Here is a 23,778-nt window from a genome sequence, read left to right as displayed (position 1 = left end):
TGTGGAGTTACAACCATACATCTTAAAGTAACATTAAAGATGAGTGATCGAGCAAGTCTTTATTGCAAAAAAGGGGGAGGCAATATCCCTTCTGCAATAAAACATCCATACCTGGCTGTTCACTGTTTTCATTTGTCAGAAAAACACAGCTGTGCATGCTTATCTCATGGACTTATATCATTATATCTCAATGGACTTATATCATCCTTGCCCGGCTAGTCAAGATGACCAAAGACCCAACTCCAGGAAGAAATTCGGACGAAGATGGCAGCACTGGAGCAAGAACAGTTGAGTGCAATTAAAAAATTGTGATCAGGCAGACATTATTTATAGAACGGAATAATATTAGTACAGGTTGACAATCAAAAATTTGGCAACCTCCGGACCTGAGGAGTGCCAGATTTGTGAAAATTACGGATTTCTTTTATACTTACCTCCACACACAGACCAGCCTTCCTCTCACAGCACCGCGGACATCTGGCACAGTTCCAGGCAGCAGGGACGTCTTAACGTGTTTTTAGTTTAGCAAGCAAGACCTAACGGCTGTTTCTGCAGAGCTGGGCCATGAAAACATTAGTGGCCAAACAGTGTACTGCAGTCCCTGTATTGAAAATGCGATCCGAAATTCATGCTGGGAAACTAAAGGATTTGGATTATCGATGGCCGGATTTTCAATTGTCAACTTGTACTTACAACTCACTAATAATATCCCATGACTTTAGAGAGGTAGGCTTGCAAAATTCATAAGTATCAGAACACTAGAGGGAGGCATCAGTGGCAAAAACCCAATACGGTGAAGATGTCCCCTACTAATAATAAACATAAAATACCAAACCTGAAAGAACAATAATAAATATAGAAGTTTACAAAAGAGTAATAAGGTTGCCCCTTTAAAGGATAATATATTTGCACTTTAAGTGGTATACATGAACATGCATTTACCTTCTGAACAAATTATGACAAACTAAGGAATCCCAAATGGCTGCTCAAACCCACAAAGAAGATTCCAGCCTATATATTTCTCTGCTGTCCAAAGATGGTGAGTGATGTCAGAACCAGGGGGATGACATCACACATCTATGCTGATCACATTTCTAGATTGCTGGATATCAGATGGCAGAGCAGCTAAGGCAAAAAAAATGCCAACTCAAGTTCATTTAGTTAAAGAGGAACTAAACTGAAAATGGCATATTAAAAATAAAAAATAACACTTACCTTCAATCCCGCAGTGCAGTCCGATCACTCCAGAGGTGTCCTGCATCAGGTCCTGCGTCCTTCCAACATTCGTCCTGGAGCCGACGCTCCGGACGCCGCCATCTTCTGCTCTTTTGCCAGGTTTTTCATATCTTACATCACCCGACCCTGGCGCGAGATCGGGTGATGTAGGATGAAAAAAATTGACAATCTCACTACCCATACGTAAGATCGGCAAATTTTTCTGTTTGAGCGAAAAGGCTCCTTCTGTGCATGCCCGAGGATCAGGCATGCACAGAAGCAGCACCCAAGAGCCTCCTGGGATGGGGGACGTAGGTATCCCAGGAGGCTTTGAGCTTCCATTCATTCTCGATCGCCTAGGCGGTCAAGAATTAGGGGGCGGTGCTGCACTCTTTTTTATGTAAAAATCCTCTACTGACAATTAGGTTCAAAGGTTAGGATTTCGGTAAAGATATTAGAGATTGTAAATAAATCTTAGTACCTATCAGGTTGATACATGAAGATCTTTGTAGACTATAGTAAGTGAAGTAAGATATTTCAGTACAGTTTAGGCTTAATTATAAACGCTTTAACACCAATCCTCATCACTGCATAAATATTACTCTGAAATCCCACCGGAAATATCTGTCCCTTTCACCTATCACCTTTTTTATATCTTTATCATGTTATGCTAGTTTTGTGAAATGAGTCTCGGAACTAAACTCAACATCTTCACCCGGTTCTTCTCCCGGTCTTAGATCTTTGACTATTTTAATGGCAAAGCCAGGAGGTAAAGAGGTCATTCATTCTGCCACAAAGGTCTGTCAACATTGTACAGTTTGGGCTCCATTTATTAAAGTTAGAATCAGAAATTCCCTCAAACATTTCCTCGTGGGAATCAATTACTGTCATTGCAAAATGTGGCCCTGGAAGATTCCCATCAGGTAATGTTTGAGAGAATGTCTGATTTACTTTGATGTATGCTAAGTTCCATTGCTCAATATCACCTCACATTGTCCCTCCATTTTCTATAGTGCTTGGTAATACTTTTCGTTCTTTATAATATCTTTTTCCTAACGAATTGCATTGCTCACATAAATGTAGAAACAATCTTATAATGATAACAATGTTTAACAAATGAGAAAGGAGAGGTGAAATAGTTACAGCTTCGGGAATACTATGCGCATGCGCGGCCACGTCCTTGCTGGACGAACGAGTCTCGTGAGCTACAAGGGCGCCGCTTCTGCGCATGCGTGACATTAGGATCATGGCTGCGTTGTGTAGAGGGATTGTTCGGCTGTCACCTGTGTTTCAGATCCGACCTGGGCTCTCTCGGGGTTACAGCGCTGGTACATTGTGTGGATGGGATAGAAGTCTGGTCACATACTTGTAGGCTGTGTGTATGCTGCAATGCTCTGCATGTGTATTGGTGTCAGGAATGGAGTGGTGACTATATAAATCTGTTTAGAAAGGATTATTTGTAAATGTTATCTGTGTTCAGCCTGAAGTGTGCTCCAAACTTTATACTAGACATTTGTATGTGTGAAATATGTGTGTACCTCCATATAACTTATTCTCTGCACAAGTAGGTTGTACTTTAAAAACTTTCTTTTACTCTAAAAACTATTCCAGTTGTGAAAACATTTGAAGGTAAGTCAGTGGTATGATGCATACATGACAATATGGCTGAATATATTGTGAGCCATCTTGTGATCATTCAATGCCAAGGCTAACGCATTTGGGTCTGCACCCCTTACAAAGTCCCCTAACCAGATGGTAGCAGATTCCCCTCTAGAAAATGTAATTACAAATCATTAAATTAAATTGAGAAGCCCCATTGTAAAGGCATCTGTGTCTGTTCGCAGGTGGTTTATAAAGGTCAGTAGAGTTCTATTACATGTGGAAGTGCCTTTCAGGTTTCCTAAAACACCTGGTCATAAAGATTACCAGGTAAAGCTCCAAAATATCAAGTACTTAAAGGCCCCCTTCTGTGCAGGTCATGGTCCTTTTTTCCAGAATGTCTGTGAATACTTTCTGTGCTGGTCCAGCATGTTTTCACCTTCCTACAAAACCTTTTATGTAGCTGCAATGGGAGGAGAGGGGAAATGTAATAGAAGGGCTCTTTTGGACCCAGGATATAAAATCACACCACATGCAAAAAGATTTGCACACATCCTGACCACATTGCAAATCCTAAACAGCAACCAGGCAGCCAAAAGCAACTTGGCAGCCATATGCAAAAGAAGGATCCCAACCTCTCCCATTCCCTTATATGGGAAAGGTTGAGATGGTGACAGAACATTGTAGTTCACTGACAAGTCTGAATTTGGGGCTGTTGTGGTGGCATCCAGCAGCCTATATATGCCTGGTCTTTTTCAAACATGCCTAAAACCACATGATTAACTGCTCCCCAGCACAGCTATATTTGCCCAGTAGAAGTTTTAGGAGTCAACTGCATTTGATAAATGCTGTTTTGTGCAGTTCACCGCACAACAGAAGATTATGGGCCATTTCTAGTCCTCCAGCTCACTGCAGTGGTTGCAATGTGGCCAAAAGTTCCAGGAAAATGGGAGTGTGCAAACGTGTGCACAAATTCGTTTCCAGCCAATCCTATTCAAATGAACGGAAGTACATTAAATGTGCAGTAACCCCTCTCCTGAAATTAGCCTTATTTGCACATAGAAACCTAAAGGAAGACTGTTTGTGAATTGCATGGTTTGGTGGAAGTGTCTCTCTTTAACACTTTTGTAGTTTGAATACAAACTATCCTACTAAATGGACACCATGACAATAGAGATTAATATATTACTGTAAATTATTAGGAGTGCACTGGTGGATACATACCCTATTCTCATGTGCCTCAACTGTGGGTGAGCTATGGGAATTTGGGGTATGAAGCTCAGCAGCTTTTCTGCGACCTAATCTTTTACCATCATCTAGAAAAAGGGGAGCAGTTTACTGTTTATGGTAGAGTATAGAATACAGGACATGGGGACCTAAACCGAAACTAAACCTGGGTTTCACTCACCCTGGTTACAATCACCCAGCAAAATTTATAGTTACAACGTGTTCTTTCTATATCTTCCTTCTTCACAGCTATTGCTTCTTCAACACTATAGGTGTGTCAATGAAATTATTTAACTTTGTCAATAGAAACATCTGTGAAAGGTATATTCCTTTACTTTGGTGAATTGTTCCTGCCCCTGGCACAGAAAGGCCAGGTTTAGACCTGCAGCAGGATCACAAGATTTTGTATGGCTCCCGGTGACTGGTACCTTGACACTTGGTCACTTTTGCCACAGTACTGGTTCTTACAGAATCAGTGTCTGCATATTTGACAGTGGGTGGAAATAAGCGGTACTGTACCACTATGCTGCTTCAATTTATTCTTCATGTACCATCTCCCTCTAGGCCTGGGTCCTACTAGTGGGGACAGAGGCCAGAAAATAATGCATCATAAGGCTTTGTGCATATGTATTGGTGACAAGAAAAATGACATGGTCACTTTAAATTTTCACATTATAAAGATGCTAAAATTGTGCATTTAAACCCTTGGGGATGTGAAGGGTTCTCTTTTAGAACTAAGGGGGAGCATTTGAATACTATGTAGTATCATTGTGGTAAGCATAACAGGTTTGATGCTGTAATTCCTAATTGGTGATCACTTATTTCTTCTGTCAGGTCCATCTTATCAGTATATTTTGGTGGAGCGCAAAGGGAAGAATGAGAATGTGGGGTTCATACAGCTGAATCGCCCCAAAGCACTAAATGCTTTATGTGATGGATTGATGACCGAGATTAACCAGGCCCTGGACTCGTTTGAAGGCGACCAACAAATTGGAGCAATTGTCATTACAGGGAGTGAGAAAGCCTTTGCTGGTAGGTTGTTTATAACGCCAACCTCTGAACTTAGAAATAGACCCGTGAATAAACTATTATTAATACTTACTATCAACAAGTAGGAAATATGATAGCATAACACATTCAAGGGGTAACTGGGGGCCAAGTCTTACTTCTATAGGTAGCCTGTTTTACATAATAAATTACTCCCTTCTTTTTTTAAAGGTTGACTATAGTTCTACTTTAGCTTATTTTGCTAAACATGCTTTAAAAATAATGAATATTTGTTCTCGGCAGCTGGTGCAGACATTAAAGAGATGCAAAACAGGACATTCCAAGAATGTTATGGAGGAAGCTTCCTTTCACATTGGAATCGTGTGTCCACTGTAAAGAAGCCAGTCATTGCAGCAGTTAATGGTTTTGCAGTAAGTTATTAGATGCACTGTTTACTATTACAAACATCAACCTGACCCGCATTCTACAGTTCTCTCAAAAACCCCGGGATCTATACCCAACCTCAGCACAAATATAATAATGGACTTCTGACTTGAGGCCTCTTGGCACTGAGCAGCTTAGTCATTTCCTATTATTTATAAACTGTGCATAGAAAATATTGATAAGTTATTTGTAGAGCCAGTACATAAGGCAACACATTTTTTTGTTCAGTGCTTACCAAGCAGAACCTAACCCAGTGTATTCTCATCTGTCTCTGTTCTGTCACGAGCACCACCATCTTCCTTATCCTCCACATTCCATCCATCTTGATTGCCCAAGTCGGGAGGACGTAACTCCCACAGAGGCATGCAGGGATGCATTTAGTCCCGGAAACGGCAGGGTATCCAGCCAACCAATGCTGAGCTGCGCATGTGCAGGCAGGTTGGAATGCCTATTGCAGAGCCCTATGTGATCCTAAATTTCCCCAAAAGTGAAATAGAATTAGAATGTGGAATAGAAATAGAATATATTTGTTAGTAATTTATTACTTGTCTGATTGCATGGTCATTGTCAGCAGTTTTATGTCAGCCTGTACAGTTTAATCAGTGTAAAGTCACATATATTGTTCACATTACAAGGTTCTGAAATAATGGAAGAATAATAATAAGTGAAATTTCCTGCCTTTAAAAAGCTTTAAGCAATTGTAACAAGTCAATCCAGTTACTTGAATCGTATAATAAAAAGGTAATATTAAATCATTTTAACCAATTCTTTCCCATGTTTGCTGTACTTTTATTGCTAGCAAAGTCTTTCAATTTTAAAACACTTTTTTTAGCTCTGTGTACACAGGAAAATGGCAGAGCTCAAGTCCAAATTCATAATAGCAATGTTAATGCCTTAAATGAGTGACAATGGCTCAGAATTGTTATGATCGAGAAACAGCTGGGAAAAATTAAGGTCCTAAAGACTTTGATAAAGAACCACATGGAGAAGTTTCCGGCTAGAAAATAATATAAGTGATAATCAGCATGGCTTCAAGAAAGACAGAAGCTGTCAAACAAATTTACTCTCTTTTTATGAGGAAGTAAGTAAACAGGTAGACAGCGGAATAGCAGTTGATATAGTGTTCCTGGACTTTGCTAAAGCATTTGACACTGTACCCCACAGACGGTTAATATTCAAGTTAGGGTCAATAGGTTTAGAAAAGTCAATCTGTAAATGGATAGAGAACTGGCTTAAAGACCGCATCCAGAGAGTTAAATTAATTATTCATACTCTGAATGGTCCAGGGTTATTGGTGGTGTACCCCAGGGTTCAGTGTTGGGACCTTTACTGTTTAACATCTTAATAAATTATATAGAGTTATAAAACTCTATAAATAAAAGTACCATTTTTGTGTTTGCAGATGACACCAAACTATGTAATGGAATTAAGTCCATACAGGATGTCTACAATCAGACCTGGATGTACTGTTTGATTGGGCAGCCAAGTGGCAAATTACATTTAATATAGATAAATGTAAAATTATGCATGCTTCATACTGTCTAGGGGGAATACATTTGGATGAGTCAGAAATGGAAAAGGTTCTGGTGGATCATAGACTTACTAATAGCATGCAATGCCAAGCTGCAATATCTAAAGCTAATAAAATATTTTCTTGTATTAAAAGAGGAATAGTCTGCAGAGATGGAGACATAATCCTGCCCCTGTACAAAGCATTGGTCAGACCACATCTGGAATATGCTGCATTGACAAAGAACATTGAGGAGTTTCCGGTACAAATATAGCTGAGCCAAATTACGACTTGTGGTACAGTATTTGCAAAGTTAATGAAAGGGAAGAATGTTATATTGCACGAAAGACAGGACTGGATACCCCCTTTTAGTAAAATACACTTTGCATGTCTAACAGAGTCCGTGTAAGTGGAGAGATACCTCATACCACAAGGAGTGCCGCACAAAGCTGTAATGGGTGGGTGTTGGGCGAGTGATAATAGAGATGACTGCAGATCTCCAAGAGTAAGTCTGGCATCCTATATATACGATCATTAAGTTGAATCATTACATCCGTATGCTTAATAAGGAAGAAAAGTGCCAGAATCAGCAAGTGTTTGCCAGTAAAATAAAATAATGTAATTGCACAAAAAGGAATATTCAACTGTTAACTTATTAGAAAACAGTGCGTTAGCTCATTTAGTTTACATTTTACATACAAGTTATTAAACTAACATTGCTCCTTCATTTGCACTACCACTCTCCTATTTTCTTTAGATTTTGCAGTTAGGGTTGCATATATTGTTTTATTATATTCAACAATGACTAACTTTTTGTTTTTTCAGCTGGGAGGGGGCTGTGAGCTTGCCATGATGTGTGACATTATTTATGCTGGAGAAAAGGCCCAGTTTGGTCAGCCAGAAATTTTGCTTGGAACAATTCCAGGTAAATTTCTTCCGAACCTTATTGCCATTCATATTAAAATTTATATTGTTTTTACTCCCTGTCTAAATGTTTCTTTTGTGCTGTTGAAGTGAAGAGGGTCAAGACAGCATTCAATAAAACCCTACATTATCTATCCACTAGAAGATGTAATAGAAAAATATTAGATTTAACATCTATTTAGTTCAACAAAGCAAAAAACAAAAAGTACCACATCATAATGTTTTGTTGGAGCTTTCTGATCTTGTGCCTTGTTAATCTAAAAAAGTTATAACGATCAGAAAGTTTAGTTGGACACGGACCAAGAACCTTGGTTGCTATATAGGCATCAACTAATTTCTTGTTTTATTCTTTTCTTTTATAAACCCCCTGATTAACATTAAAGCCATGTCTTTTACCTTTAATTTGTTGTTCCTATGAATGCACTTTTTTACCAACACATCTTCAATTCTTATGATTATCTCTGTAAACTGAAAAATCTAATAAAAAACAGTTTGAAAAAAAAAAAACATAGTTTGTGTCAATCTGTTGAGTCTTGATAAAGAATGTGATTAAACATTTAAATGCATTAAAAGGCCACACAAAATGAGGCAAGGTGTTACCCTTCTATGTTCATTATTTTTTTTAACAAAACATTCACCCAAGGTTGAAACGTTTTAGGACATGACTTTTCTGTTCTGCAGTTCAGTGGTCTTGTCTCTCCTACAGCCTAAGACTGGACAAAAAAAGGAGAAGCTTGCATCTAATATAATATATTTAAAGATATATTAATGTTTTAAAAGATGCATTAACTTGTGTCTTTTTTATCTGCTTGGAGTTATACAAACTTATAATATGGAAAAAGTGTACATTAGAAAACTAGAAAAGTCTACAAGTACTCACATTGGTAAATTTTTGTTTTCTGAGTCTCGGAGTCAGTTAAAATGCAATGGAATCCAGAATAGTAAATAAATGTGTTGGTGACCTTGGAATTTGTTAAACGTATTTGTATTAGAAATTTGGCATACATTTCCTTTCTTACAATATTCACTTTAATATAATTAAAATAGACATATTTATACAACATTTTTTTTAATTTACCCAGAGAATAAGAGATGAAACTTGATTGGTGAGTACTGGCAAAGTTTAATACTTATAAATATATTTATTGCATTATGTATTTATTTGCTGATAATTTACAGGGAGGTTGTTTGTATGCTTGTCTATCCACAGGTGCTCTTAAAAGGGGGGCAATTTAACAAAAAAAATGACATTTGTTGTCAGATTTCAGCACAAGTCTTGCAGAGCTTGAATGTGAGCCAGGCTTGATCTCTTGAATTATCGAAAGTCAGGATGGAAACACAGAAGCTGATGTTTGCTCTTGCCAAGTCATATTTGTGACAGCAGTATTCAGCTGTTATAAAGCACATACCCCAATTAGCTAAAACCCTCTGTTAGCTCCCTGCCTATGATGACTGAGTCACATTGTACAGCTCCTGTTATTGAATGTCTGTTTTCACTCTTGTGCTTTTCCACTTTTCATCAGTATTAATTACTGGGCTCTGGTTACTCTGTCTGAAAGTATTTAACATGAAGACACATTGTAGCTGGTGAATGCCTCTCATATTATACATTACCCCTCTGGCTTGGTGCTCATATCAAATTGGTGCTTGATTTGAATGCTGTAATTGGTCAGAGGTGTTCATTTCTCACAAAAGAGTATATTTCCTTTCGGTGCATATGGTTAAATGATAGGAGACCTATTGTATGGTGATGGTGATTGGAGTCAATGATGTAATGTGCTTGTGGCGCCAGGATGGTGTCTTCATGTTATTTATGTCTTTTTTTGTATTTGTATGTTTTTCTGTATTTATGATTACTAGATTTACCTCCTAGGTGTTTCCACTACATATCTTTTATGGACCTGAATTTTTTATTTCAGCTATATGAGCTTTTTTTAACATACAACATTCATTATTCAAATTTAAAAGGAATTACTAGAACAACAAAAAGATACCCAAAAACAACAAACCATCATGCCAGTAGCTTGGACAACAATCAACTCTTGTAGGCAACAAAGTGTCCTGGAGCAAATAGGTGGGAATCTCACCTGCGTCTTTACATTGACATACTCAGAAAGGGAGCATAGGAAGTAAACAGGTTTGAGATAAGGTCCAAGTGACTGCAAAAAAACTGTTTCCAATAAAAACAGGTATTGCAGAATTTAGATTTGGTACCATGTATGCAGGAGGTAAAGTCCTCCATATGCATTTTTTGTTGACTTTGTATATCCACTTCCTAACTGAAGGTGGCTTAGTCTTCCTCCGAGACAGGGGAATACAAGATCTGTCTGCATTGATCAGATGTTTAACCAGTGTTAAAAAAATTCCTTAAAATGAAGGTTATTACAATGAAATGAAAAAAACTGGGTCCACTGGGAGTGAGTGATATTTACATTTTTGTGTAATTACCCAAACTGCGTCCTAAAAGGGTCCTAGCCTGGGCCATGACCAGAGGATGTCTGGCATCATGCCGTTATCTTCCTCACATCCTCAGAAGATATTTTCTACCTGGCGAATCATGTGGCATAATTTGATACTACCTAGCTATGAGCTTATTATTTCAGAAAATACTTTGACATCATTTAAAATAATTTATTATAACAATTTTTCAAAAATGACTTAATTTTGTTAATGCAATCTAAAGACAACAAAACATAAAAAATATTTTTTTATTTGTTTGTTTTAAAACAAATAAACTGAATTGAAAGTATAATCCTATTATTTGTCCTATTTATAGTTACATTGAGAAATCTATTTATAGATCAGTGGATCTGACGTTCTGTAACCTTCAACAATTAATGCCATTTAAAATATATAAACCAGGAAGTTGTTCCAATGTTACTAAATATCAGATTTGTTGTTTTATGAATAGACCTCAACATTTGCAATTGCATTTAAAGATTTTTGTTTTTCTTAAATATAGGAAAATGCATGGCTTCCTCTAATGCCAAGCCCAAGCCCAAGATTTACTAAAAAGATCAAATGTATAGGTTTAAATGTCAGACAGGTTTGGAATATAATTGCACAATTCAAAAGGAATAAATATTCCATAAATTTTACGTTCACTAGAAAAATGTTTTTAAGGATTTATTTTGAAAAATACACCAATATAGTTGCATAACAGCTATAAAACATGTGACAACTGGGCTAGAAAAATAACAATGTACAGTTACTAGCATACTTCTTACAGGGCAATAATTTCTGCTATACAATTTGTTATGACACGTCATATTTTGCTTGTTCCTGCTGCATTTTGGATAATATCAGACAATCTTATGGCGTCTGAGGATAATCCAGCTAAATAAAGTTGCAATTAGCATCCAAAATACAATAGGCCTAATTTATTAAAGCTCCCCATGGTTGGAGAAGTTACATTTTCTTGAGTGAACCTGAGTGATCCAGCAAACCTGGAATGAATTTAAGTAATTTGCTATTTGTTAGCAAATGTTTTCAATCCTGGACCAGATCCATTTAAAGTTTGCTAGATCACCCAGGTTCACTAATAAAATTGTATGTTCTCCATTCTTGGAGAGCTTTAACAAATCAGGCCCAATGTGTCTACATGGCCATGAGGAGACTGATATTGGTCTAATACCAGTTATGTCTGATACTGTCCCAAATCTATTGCTGTTACCTCTGGAGAAGTGGTGTAGCCTGGTTCTTCCTTGCTAGTATTATTTACCTTCATTTACCTTTACTCTTGCTTTTCCTGAAGAAGCAGTTTGCACTGTGAAACACATTGAGGTCAACATTTAGGTACATCTTTGCAGCATCATTGAAAATCAGAAATTTGAACTGTCATATATAATTATATACCAGCGAGTGTTGTTATGAACTGTGGGAAGTATGCTAGAAAAAAATCCTTATATAAAGGTTTTTTAATTTATTGGAATAATATTATTCCTTATGAAGTGTGCTGTTAAAATCCCAAAGCTGTCTGACATTTAGGTACAATAATTGATTGGATCTTTTATTCAATATTGTGCATTTTTATGCAACCATAAATAATTCATGAACAGAAAAAAAAAGTTTAAGGTCTCATTTACATATGTTTGACAGAAATAACTCAGTACTCAACTTTAGATCTTTACTGAAGGGCCCCAGCAGAGGGAGGTATTGCCTAAAAAGTGATGTTTCAAAGGAGCCTCTAAATAGATTTTGCTTTTTATTTTCAAAACAGCAAAAGTTACCCTTGGCACACATCAGGAAACATAACAAAGCAGTATAGATTTAGATCTTAGTTATTTAATTTTGTTTGAAGCAAGGTAAAAAAAAAAAAATCTGTCCTAGAAAAAAAGAACAAAATTAGATTTTAAGATTTTTCTGATCATACATAATTTTCCTAAGTGTAAAAAATATTAAGATGCCATTTATAATAAATATATATATAAAATAATTATTATTATTGTCAGAGTCAAATTTTGCAGTTATGCATGTGGCATACTAGCACATCCAGTAAAATTTTATTTCTAAATGTATATTATTACATTTGGAGAAAAATGAAACCTAATTGTGCAATTTTTGATTTTTTAAACATATATTTGATCCATTTCTGTCCATAGAAAAAATAAAAAAAATGCACTTGTTAAAATGTGCATTTAAAGCTTGAACATTATGCAATACCCTAGAGATTAAATATATTTAAATGTAGCAAATTTGAAAATTATTATTTTTTTATTTTCTTCACACAGCAGGCTGTTGTTTCTAGGTTCAAAGCTGAAAAAAATCCACTCCAGTGATATGTTGTGGTATTTGATGATCTTTTCGAATTATTATCTTGCTTCTTTTAAATATAAAAAAATGGGCATACTAATGGTTCTGTTGTCAATGGTCACTGAAACAAAAATTAATGGAAAATCCAAAATGATTGTAATGAGTTGTCACACAAGAGGGGTTCAGGAAAAGTATTTAAATGGTGAAACCTGTTCTAGTGACACAATTAATTTGACAATATCTATTAATATTTCCTGCTCTGTCTCTGTTTGGTTTAATCAAATATAAACTAAACAGCTATATAGACTTTAAATATTGCTTTGGCTATACTGATTCTTGCCATTTATTTTATTATATTTAATATATGCATATGTTTATCAGTATAAAAAAATAATATCCAGCTTTTACTTTTTTCATGCCTGTCACTGATGCAATTAATTTAATACCAGTACCATGCGGATTAAAGTGAACACAACTACAAATGTATTGCTGTGGCTTACTAGTTAAAATAAATGAAACTACTTATACTTTATAGTTTACACCGGGGGTCGGCAAACTCCGGCCTTTAGGCCAGATACGGCCTAGCCAGTAGTTTGTTCCGACCTAACGCCACCTAGCCGATCCTGGATAATCTGGCTCGGTGCCGCCTCCTTGCTGTTGCTCCCCTAATAGGGAAAGCTCCCTGAAGGTAAATCCCTCTCCTCAACAATGCATATGGAGGAGAGGGATTTCACTTCATGGGGCATTCCCTGGTGGTGAGCGGAGCCATTAGGGTGCGACTCAGAGTCCGGCCTAATGTACTTCCACCCACCCCATAAATGGCCTGGTGGCCATAAAAGTTTGCTGATCCCTGGTTTACACATAGGTCTTCAAACAGCTGAAATACATATATGTGACTTTGCATTCTGTATTGTGATCCACCCCTAGCCTGTGAGAATAGACTGTGAATAACAGCAGCACATGAGCAGCACACAAGTCGACCTATTACCACATTTTTTACATTATACAGTATAAAAAGGTGACTGTGAGCTGCTCCTTTTGCACATGCCCAATCTTTCCTGGAATTTAAAAAGTACAGATTTCACATATGCACAGTAAGATTGTCACTTTTTTTTTCAGGTGTCCAGTCTGGCCCAGAAAGAAGAGGGAATATGGGATGGTGCAGGACCTACTGGTCTCGTTTTGTGGAGTGATCGAGGGCTTTACACCATTAAATGCCTCTGATATTGCTGACCATTGTAAAAAATGTCACTCGTTGCTCAAGGAACCCCTAGCAACTTCTACAAGAACCATGATTGAGAGACATTGTATGACAATTACAGTGTGACTGTCAATGACAGTGTGGGGAAAAGAGCATGGACCCCACCCCCATCTCCCATTTATACTGGAGTTATACAGGGAGTAACAGAAGGTTGAGCACAACCCAAGTTGAAGAGGCACTAATCTCAACCAATTAAGGTAAGCAATCCAGATTGGTCTGCAGCTTTCATTTATGTAAAGGTGGGAAAAATAAGAGCCATGTTCCAATAAGAAAATTTGCAACAAAATAAAAGGTCAACCCAATGGTGCCTTGTGATCTAGCACATCAACATGTTTTAGCATTTTGTATTTAATGAAATACCCCCTTTTGTGTACCTTCCTGACCAGTTTTAAATTGACTCTGCACCAGTACAAAAAGATTTTTGGCAGCACATCTGTCAAAAGAAAAGGTGTATGTGGCAAATTGGTGAGGTACAAGCATTTATGTAATGAACCATCCAATACAAAGAATGTTTAATATATGTTTTTTGTCACAGTAGATTTTAAGTTCAATTTGATACTCTACGAATCAAATGAGTTCTGGCTTTTATTCCCCTTCTTAGTGCACCCCCTATACTTCACAAAGAGCCTTAAAAAGTTCTTATTTTCTTTACTGAGTGTTTAAGCCTTGTCCTTTAACAGTTCTTTTAAAAGCTTCCGTGGACAAATGGGTCCATGCGGTGCCTATTATAACCTCTTATAAGGCTGTTTTATTTGCATTTGTCACCTCTTTCTGTGAAGACTAATAAGCGATTAGTTTGAGGAAAGCAGAAAACTCTTGATTGCTGTGAAAGTTGGAACAAGAGCTGAGAAACGCTAAAGCTGTCAATCAACTCATTTCTGGCCTGAAGGCTTTGCTCCCTATTCACACTCTGACTGTATAGAACACTTACTCCAGTATTTCAATAAATAACCAAAGAACCCCATTTTTGCTTATTGGCACAAACTAGATTTTATGTAACCTGTATAAAAAAATATTCATAATATTCAATACACAAGCATTACAATTCAGGATTGACCTTACACTGGAATAACAAAAAAATATATATCTGTAATAGATTTTTTTTATATCAAAATCTGTATTCTTTACAGTCTGTATTCAACTTTACAGTTCCAATCAGGTAGAATAATCCATGGGTTGGTATTGAAAATATGCCCAAAGGCGGTCACTGACTCTAAGCTTGAGTTGCTTCATCAGAAGCAATGTCTAAAACACAACAAATGATTATAGAACAAGATTACTGCCTAAATAGGCAGCCTTGGGAGAAGTCTCATTTATAAAAATATTTTGTGGTGCATTTGTAGACAGAAAGCTGAAATGCCTGTGCTTAGTGCTAGGCCAGGGGTCAGCAACCTTTACTATCAAAAGAGCCATTTTGCCTCCTCTTCCACTAAAGAAAAATAGACTGGAGCCGCAAAACATAACACAGTTTATAAACTTTTAAAAGTTTTAATATTTTTTTAATTTTACCTGTTACAACAAGTGTGCATTGTACACACCCATTTGTACACGCCCCATGGTAGATTTATTTCACTGGTAGATTTTTTTTCATTAGAACACCGGATAGGGAATCCCCCTCCTCCGCAGTGTCCTGGGAGGAAGGGGATCCCCCATCAGAGATCTCCCCGTGGCAGCCGAAGGGAGCCACAACAAGGAGGCTGAAGAGCCGCAGGTTGCAGACCCCTGTGCTAGGCTAATAAACTTGGTGAAGGGTCTTGCCCAAAATGCATTAAAGTGTACAGGAAAAGATACATACTTTTATGAGTATCGGATACTATTATATTGAAAGATTGTGGAGTTCGTCTGCACAGGAATGCAAGATATACACACTTACTGATGCACTACTGGATGCACTGTCTGTAGAAACCAATCTGTGGTAGCTGACCATATAGCTAATCACTTTAAACCTATATTGCTTTACTACACATTTGCATGACAGCTTTACAGTATGTTCAGTTCTGTGGTGATGGAAGAGGGGAGGATGAGCAGGAGAAACCCCCTTGCCTTCTCCCCTATTGGATTACAGTGGTCATCCCCAGTTGGTTGTTTAGTGGTCCTCTATGGCGGATCAATAAACATCAGTGTACCACTGTACACAAACTAGATTTTTACCTGAGAAGATCACAAACCATTATCTCAGGCAACAGTTATCTAGCATGCGTACATAATTTAACTATAATCTAAAAGATTTTAAATTTTGTTCAGTCTGTCAGTTACCTCACTTTTTACCCCCTGTAAAGCAATCAGATGGTCAGTGATCTGCCTTTAGCCAGTTGGTTGGACAATGAAGGAGTGCCACCACACTGATGAGGTATTTTCTCCACTCATCCCTTTCTTATCTCCTGTCGGCAACCTCCCAGTATTAGATTGACAGCATTGTTAGTTGCGCTGGAGACTGACTGCTCACTCTTATTGTTTCCCTTTCATCTCCCAGTGTGAGTCCATACTGGAAATAAAAAGTACATATAGCATTGTTAGACTCCACTCGTGTTTTAAGTCTTGTTTGTTAGCCACCACTAAGAATTACATATAGAAATTGCACATTACCTATCTAAATAATCCTGCGTTCAAGGATTTAACCCCTAATCTTTATTTTGGTGGATTCAAGAGACAAACTCCATCTATGCATACCATCATTATATGCAATGTCCCATTAATATTTATGTAAGTATTTCTATTATTTATAATATTACATTCCGTAAGCCCCCCCATATAGAAAATATTCTCATCTCTATCTCCATCCCCCGCCTTTTTTTTATTAGGCCTCAATTTAAAGCTATCCACAGTCCATCATCTCCATTTGTTCATACCATGAATCATGTAAGTGATAATACCATACGCAACTACATCATCATTATACCTAGTTATATATCCTGTAACATTAATACATAAAACTTACCTTTGCTGATACATAACATATTTTGCTTAGAGTTTTCTTTGTAAATATTTCTTTTTCTGCTCTCTTTGCTCTAAATCACTAGTTGTTAGACGTCTATATACCCCTGAAGAAGCTAATATGTGAAACGCAGCGGACTACCAGATGTTAAACAACCTCTACATTTAAAGGCTCTCTAATATACACTGAATAAGCAATTTGCTGTCTAATATGAAAACCCTAACCCGATGACATTAAATGGGATTTGATAACTCTGACAATAATAATGTATTGCTGTATGTAAGTTTCATGTTACAGTGTTTAAATATACGTTCATATGTAAGCTACAGAAAACCCCATTTCTTTTCTCTACAACCAAAAATTTCCTAAAATTAAAACACTATTACCCAGGAGTTTATCTTTATCAATCTAAGAGAGCTTACCCCCACTCCCTTAAAAAGGGTATTAAAATAAAATAAAGTGTGATTGGATTTTAAAAAAAAACATGAATTTAGGTCTATGATATTCAACATAATGAACATACAAAAAAGAATTACCAATATATAGGTACATCACCCTAATGATGTTTTTAGTTATCTATAAGGTAGTATTCTAGCCATGACTGTAAGAGAAGAGTGGGGCATGATTTCCACAGTCCACCAATGTAAGGGGCTTACCTTTAGAAGGGGTTTCCCAAAATCATAAAATTATTTCAAAGATTCCTTAGATTAAAAATAAAAGTTGAAAAAGACTGCAAAAGAATATCAAACCCTAATCTGTGTGTTCCCAGTTTTGAAATGCCTACCTTTCTATATGTACAAAAGAAGCTGTGATAGTTTCACAAAAAAAGGTACTTCTAGGATTGATGTATACATTAGGTACTTTTAATAAATAGGTTTGAGTAGGTGTAATTTAGGAACAAGGAGACAATTCCTACAGTTATTTACTGACAACACTAAGCCAATGCTTCTCAAACAGCAGAAGACATCATGAAAATATTGCTTTTTGCAGCAGGAAGGTTCTCAAGTAAGAAACATTGCCATAGGTTTACAACTATTTGATTAAGAAAACATTATACAGATACAGAAATATGGGTTTAGGGAATTACATATACTTTAGGGTTGGAGTAGAAATAACTTTGCCAAACAGTATTAAAAAAAAAATCCTTTACATTTTCCACAAGCATGTCCTTATGAGATCGGTGTTTTAAAATGTGGTTTTAGTATTAGAAAGTGATCAGTCTGAATGAATATTTAAAATGCTTGAGTTTTTCAGTACAAACTCAGGCACAATATTTTACTCTCTGCTTGGCATGTACAAAATGAGCAGCCTGCAGACTCCACAATACCTGCACTAGCTGCACAAAGACATAGGCTTTTTTCAGAAGTATACCATGCACGATTTGATTACAGAGAAACTTTTCTCTGTTTTCTAAAGGCCATTTATGCATAATCCTGGCCGTTCCTTCACGCTGCTCCTCATACCCAGAGACTAATTGATTTTTATTTCCATTGAATATAGATCTGGAGGTGTTTCCCCCTCAACTTCTCAGACTAAACGTTTCTCTTTTATTTAACCAAGTATAGAAAACCCTCTCATTGAAATGTCTGCACAAAGCTTCTCTCTAGCAGAGAAAGTAAGTGTTCTTTGAAGTTTGTTCCCCTGCCAGCCAAAGGTCAAAATAATAAATGTATACCCAAATTGAAGCCTTCATGGGGGACAATGGTTGCAAAACGTTACATTCTGGCAAACGGTGATTAACTCATTTGAAAAAGCTGAAGCAAAGACAGATCAGCATGGGTCCTGCTGGGAGAAAAGCGTATTCAGAGGAACAGACATAGCTGGCTTCTCTTAACCATTTCACCCTTTACCCACCCCTCTTCCTTTCTTTTCTCTACTTCCCCTCTTCATATCTGCTCCCCCCACCCTAAGTTTTACAGCTGCTCTGACTCCACACTTTTGCAGAATAAGAGAAGATTCCATCAAATTACATCCTTATCAATATGATGGGTTGGTAGGGGAGGAAGAAAAAAGGGGACACAGAGGTCCTTTTTTGCAGCTGCTGCACGTCCTGGCTTTTTCCACTCTAACTTTGGTGTCATTAGTTAAATGCTGTCCTGTAAGGTTTTGTTATTTCCCAGTCCCAGACCGGAGCTGTATTTAAATGCTTCTACATGAAGATTAATGTTTTTAGAAGGGACTTTCGTTAGAAGGATGCACGAAGAACAAACATGTCCAAAACAGATGTGACAATTCTACTGCAGCAAGTTATATCTCAGATGATGCAAAGAAATGTTTTTATGGATATATACAATTAATGCATATATATACACACACACACACACACACACACACAAACATACATATATATATATATACTAAAAGTAGGTGGACAATAAATGATAAGATTTATTGTATGGTTTGTGTAATGTTATAATACATTTTATAACTAAATTTAATCTTTTTTCTTTTCATATAGTTCAGTATTAGTCAATATAATTGTATATGTAATATATACATGCATGCATATATGTTTCACCAGACAAAAAGAATGGATACCTTTGACAGGGACATAGATATAGTCCATACTTTATGAAATCCATGGTTCCTTTGGATTTGATTATCATGCAGGCATTATAGATTCTGCTTCAATCACACTGACAAAGCAGCACTGCTGTGCACCCACTGTGGTTCAATGTGCTATTATTATTATTCGACAAAAGCTGATCTTTCTACCTGCTGCAGGAACAGAGAAAGTACCGTTAAATGCTGGCAGGGGCTATATTATCCCCATTGAAAAAGATTATTTTTTTTAATTTCCATATTTAAACTATGTGCAAAAAAAAAAACAATATATGATTGTGTTTTAGTATTACCTCGGCAGTTGCTGAGTGCATGTTACATTTTAATATCTGTTAAACCGTCCAATAAATCTATAATTTTTCTTCTTGGTAGCCTTGTTCAACAGAATTTTTAGTTACAGGAGTTTTGAGCAAACCCTGCTGGGATATGTACAAGTGTTGGTATTTTTTCCCATGGCCTAAAGCAGAGGTCTCAAACTCTGGCCCGAGGGCCAAATCTGGCCCCCAACATCCTTTTTTTTGGTCCCCAAAGGTTACCTAAATATAAACTGCAGCTGGCCCGCCTCTGCATTGAAATAGCACCGCTACTACAATTCCCAGCATCATTTGTGTGGGCTCTCTGCCTATGCGTGGCCCCGCATTGGACTGTTTTAAAGAAGCAAGTATTGCTGGCGCTATTTCAATGAAGAGGGAGTTCCAGCCCCACATTGGCCACATCTGGCATTTCCAGCACTCCCCCTCAGCTGTACTTTTCCTTGCTACTCCAAGACATGGACATGAATGGTTGGATTTAAATTTAACTCGGAAGGCTACAAATAGAGAAAGAGGCATAAGATATTTTCCTAAATAAAATTTAAAAAAAAAATCATATGCCTCTTTCTCTATTATAGGCTTGTTCCCGGGTTGAATGTGAAGCAAACCCTCTTTGTTTCCATATGAAAAGGTTTTATATCTAATGAGAAGAAAAAACTTCCTCAATTTTTTCAATAAATTTCAATGTTGGCCCGCAACTTTGTTGTTTTTAATTTTGGCCCACTGTGCATTTGAGTTTGACACCCCAGGCCTAAAGCATTCCTGTGGGAGGTAGAAAGGAGATGGAATTTCTGATGGCGAGCTAGTCAAGATTTCATGAATTTTCTAGTTTGAAATTCCTTTAACATTTCAATGGGATTCAAATCGGGGCTGTAAACAGGCCAGTCCATAGCTTTCCATTTCTTCATCAGCAAGTCAGCTTCAGATCATTAGCCTGCTGAAAGATCCATCTCTGGTTCATCTTCAACTTTCGGACCAATGGTCTTGCATTACTACCAAGCACACATTGATAAAATCTCAATTACTGCAAGCTGCCCATAACCTAAAGCATTGAAGCAACACTATAATATAACATTTACTATAACTATATCCACAATGTTGCTTCCCAGTTGGTGTGAGGTTAGTTTCGTAAAATCTTGTCTTCCACCACATATACTGACTGTTACTGTGGCCAGGCAACATTATTCTTAATTCATCACTCTTCAGCACAAAACTTTGTCTTTATGTTAATTGGTAAACAGAAGTACATCTTCTTACACAGAAAAGACATTTCATTTGGCACAACACCCATGCAAATTTATTCAGTTCAATCTATTCCTAAAAAGATGACTCCAGCTGTTGTAAGAGTTTACAGACGATCCCACAGTGTAAAGCTGCGTACACACGTGCAGTTTTTGTCGTTGGAAAGGATCTTTCACGATCCTTTCCAACGACAAAGGACTACACGATGCATGAACGGTGCTGTACATACAGCACCGTTCTGCTCTATGGAGAGGGGAGGGTGAGAGCGACGGAGCGGCACCCTGCTGCGCGCTCTCCCCCTTCCCTTGCATTAGGATCGGTCGTCGTTCATCGTCCGTAGATCCGCCAGGACGGTCGTTCGGACGACGGACAACGCCGACTGTACACACGCCAGATTTTCGCCCGATATCTGGCCGATGCCGATTATCGGGCGAGAAAAATCTGACGTGTGTACGCAGCTTAAGTGTTTGGTTCTTGAAGACTCCTTCTAGCATGAAATGGTCAGCTCTTGGGCTGAATTTGCTAGGCAATCTAGTCCCAGACAAATTAGCCTTTATCAGTCTTTCTCATACATTTGTAACTTGGGGGAACCGTTGAAACTACTTTCAGGTCTTACAGAACTTCTAGCTATAATGACTATTTACAGATCACAGTACACTGGCATAGCAGTCACAGGGAAGAATTCTACCTACATTACTGGCCTGTGGAAAGAATGGTCACCCTTACAGATAGCCATTGTCAGCAGTGGTGTTAGCAGTATCTGAGACATACATTGCTATGGTATGTAGGTACCTTAGGATTCCACAGAATCCTGGTTGAAAAATACTGGCCTAACAAAAGTTTTGGTTTAGAGTAAAATAATCGATTAAAAAAAAAAATTTAAACCCCTTACCAGAGTCATATGCATTCACCCTCTGTTGGCATTGCAGAACTGTTTATTCTTGTACGATGATGCAGTACAGGTTAATAGCAAAGTAGACAACATACACTAGATATCTGATCTGTTCCCTAAGGAGGTCTTAATTATTGGCACCTAATTGAGAACACTTCATTCTAATTTCTTAGCTTTAAAGTAATGTTACGTTTGTTAAGTGGTACTTATATTTTCCAAACAAAGATTTTGTAAGTTTAAATTATGAGAATTGTTACACCTTTTATTATTACGCCTTGTCAATTTTGTGTGTCATACTTATAACACTTTTATCTGTAGGGACTGTTTGAATGAAGATCTAATGATTGCCTGTATGATAATATAAATAAAGAAGAGCATCAATTTCAATGATGTGTACTTTATATATGAAAAGGGATATTTCTTGTCAGTAATTCCTAACGGTCTATACTTATCCTCTAATAAAGTGATCTACTATAAACTACCTCGCTGGCATCTTTCTCTGATCTTCTTCTGGGTTCAGATGTTTTACCCATCTTGGTGGTATGAATAAACTCCTGTGCATGTGTGGGAGCTCATTCATCTCATTGGTTCCCAGAAGATACAAAAAAGTACATATCTTTATATGTAGCGTTACAGTTCCACTTTATCTATGCTAAAACATCCATATTACTGTACAACCTTCTTAAAAGGCATAATTCCTAATGGTGTTTTGTGGTCATGCAGAGACCCCTTTATAAAGCTGACCAAGATGGGTACTTGCACAGCCCTGACATATCAGGCCTGATTTATTAAAGCACTCCAAGACTGGAAAGGATACACTTTCATTGGTTAAACTGGGTGATCCAGCAAATCTGAAATGGATGCGATCTAGGACTAAAAACATTTGCTATCAAATAGCAAATTACTTTTAAAAAAATTCATGCCAGGTTTGCTGGATCGCCCAGCTTCACCAATCAAAGTGTATCTTCTCCAGCCTTCAGAGCTTTATTAAATCATAACCTTATTGGGAAATACACTTTTCAAGTAAATGAAGGTTTTGCTAGTAACTCAGGTGTGGCGGTGTTATGATTTCTAATTAGGATTTGTGGGGCCTACACTGGTACTCATCTTCCTTTTTGTTCTGGCTCTGGGAATTGTGTAGTGAGTACTCTGTTATACTTGAATAATGAAGTAAAAGGTGGGAGGGTCAGGGGCAATTGGTCTGCTTCTTTCAACTGCCATGTGTTGGCTGCCCATGCTAAACATACAGGAACCAATTCAGATTACCATGAGGTACATACATAATGCAGAAAATCCCATAGGCAAATAACAAAATACAATGCCACAAACTAAAACAAGCAATTAAGAAACAGCTGGTTCAAAAGTTGGACTTTTAAGGCATTTTCTCAACAAACAATGAATTATTAAAAAAAAAAAAACATATATTGTTTCTTACACATTTTAAAAGGCTATCCATATACGATAAAAAAAAATTCCAGGCAATATTATTTATCAACAACAGTTGGTTTGAAAATCCAAAATAACCTCTCCTTAGTGGCTTGCCAAAGACCCCCTACTATCAATTTTCTATTCAATGTTATTTTTAGTCAACGTTTCCCAGGACTAGACTTCTTCAAGAATATAAGGTCTGGATATAACAATAACAACAAAAAATTCAAGATAATATTACATTACATTATATTACATATATATTATATTACATTATATAAAAATTTTTAGGTTGTTACATTCTACATTTCTACATGATGTTACAAAAAAAGTACTTGCATCAAATCAAATATTTTTATTTCAGCAGTAGTAGTTGACTGTTATTATTGACCTAGATATTACGTGTAAAGGCTGGAAAGGGCTGGAGGCTAAGAAGCTCCCAAATAAATTGACTTAGTTCTGAAAAAGATTTATATTTAAAGAAAAGAT

General features: G+C 37.0%; 1 protein-coding gene across 1 annotated transcript; it reads left to right on the top strand.

Moving 5' to 3' along the window:
* Window positions 1-2,386: 2,386 nt before the first annotated feature.
* Window positions 2,387-8,014, top strand: ECHS1 (enoyl-CoA hydratase, short chain 1). Its single transcript, XM_072424333.1, has 4 exons — window positions 2,387-2,543; window positions 4,876-5,073; window positions 5,332-5,459; window positions 7,808-8,014. The coding sequence occupies exons 1-4, from the start codon at window positions 2,444-2,446 to the stop codon at window positions 7,997-7,999; spliced, it is 618 nt and encodes a 205-aa protein (XP_072280434.1). The 5' UTR covers window positions 2,387-2,443; the 3' UTR covers window positions 8,000-8,014.
* Window positions 8,015-23,778: the final 15,764 nt, after the last annotated feature.

This window comes from Pyxicephalus adspersus, chromosome 10 (genome assembly GCF_032062135.1).
Source record: "Pyxicephalus adspersus chromosome 10, UCB_Pads_2.0, whole genome shotgun sequence".
Classification (NCBI taxonomy): Eukaryota; Metazoa; Chordata; class Amphibia; order Anura; family Pyxicephalidae; genus Pyxicephalus; species Pyxicephalus adspersus.
This window is presented reverse-complemented; position numbering and strand designations above follow the sequence as displayed.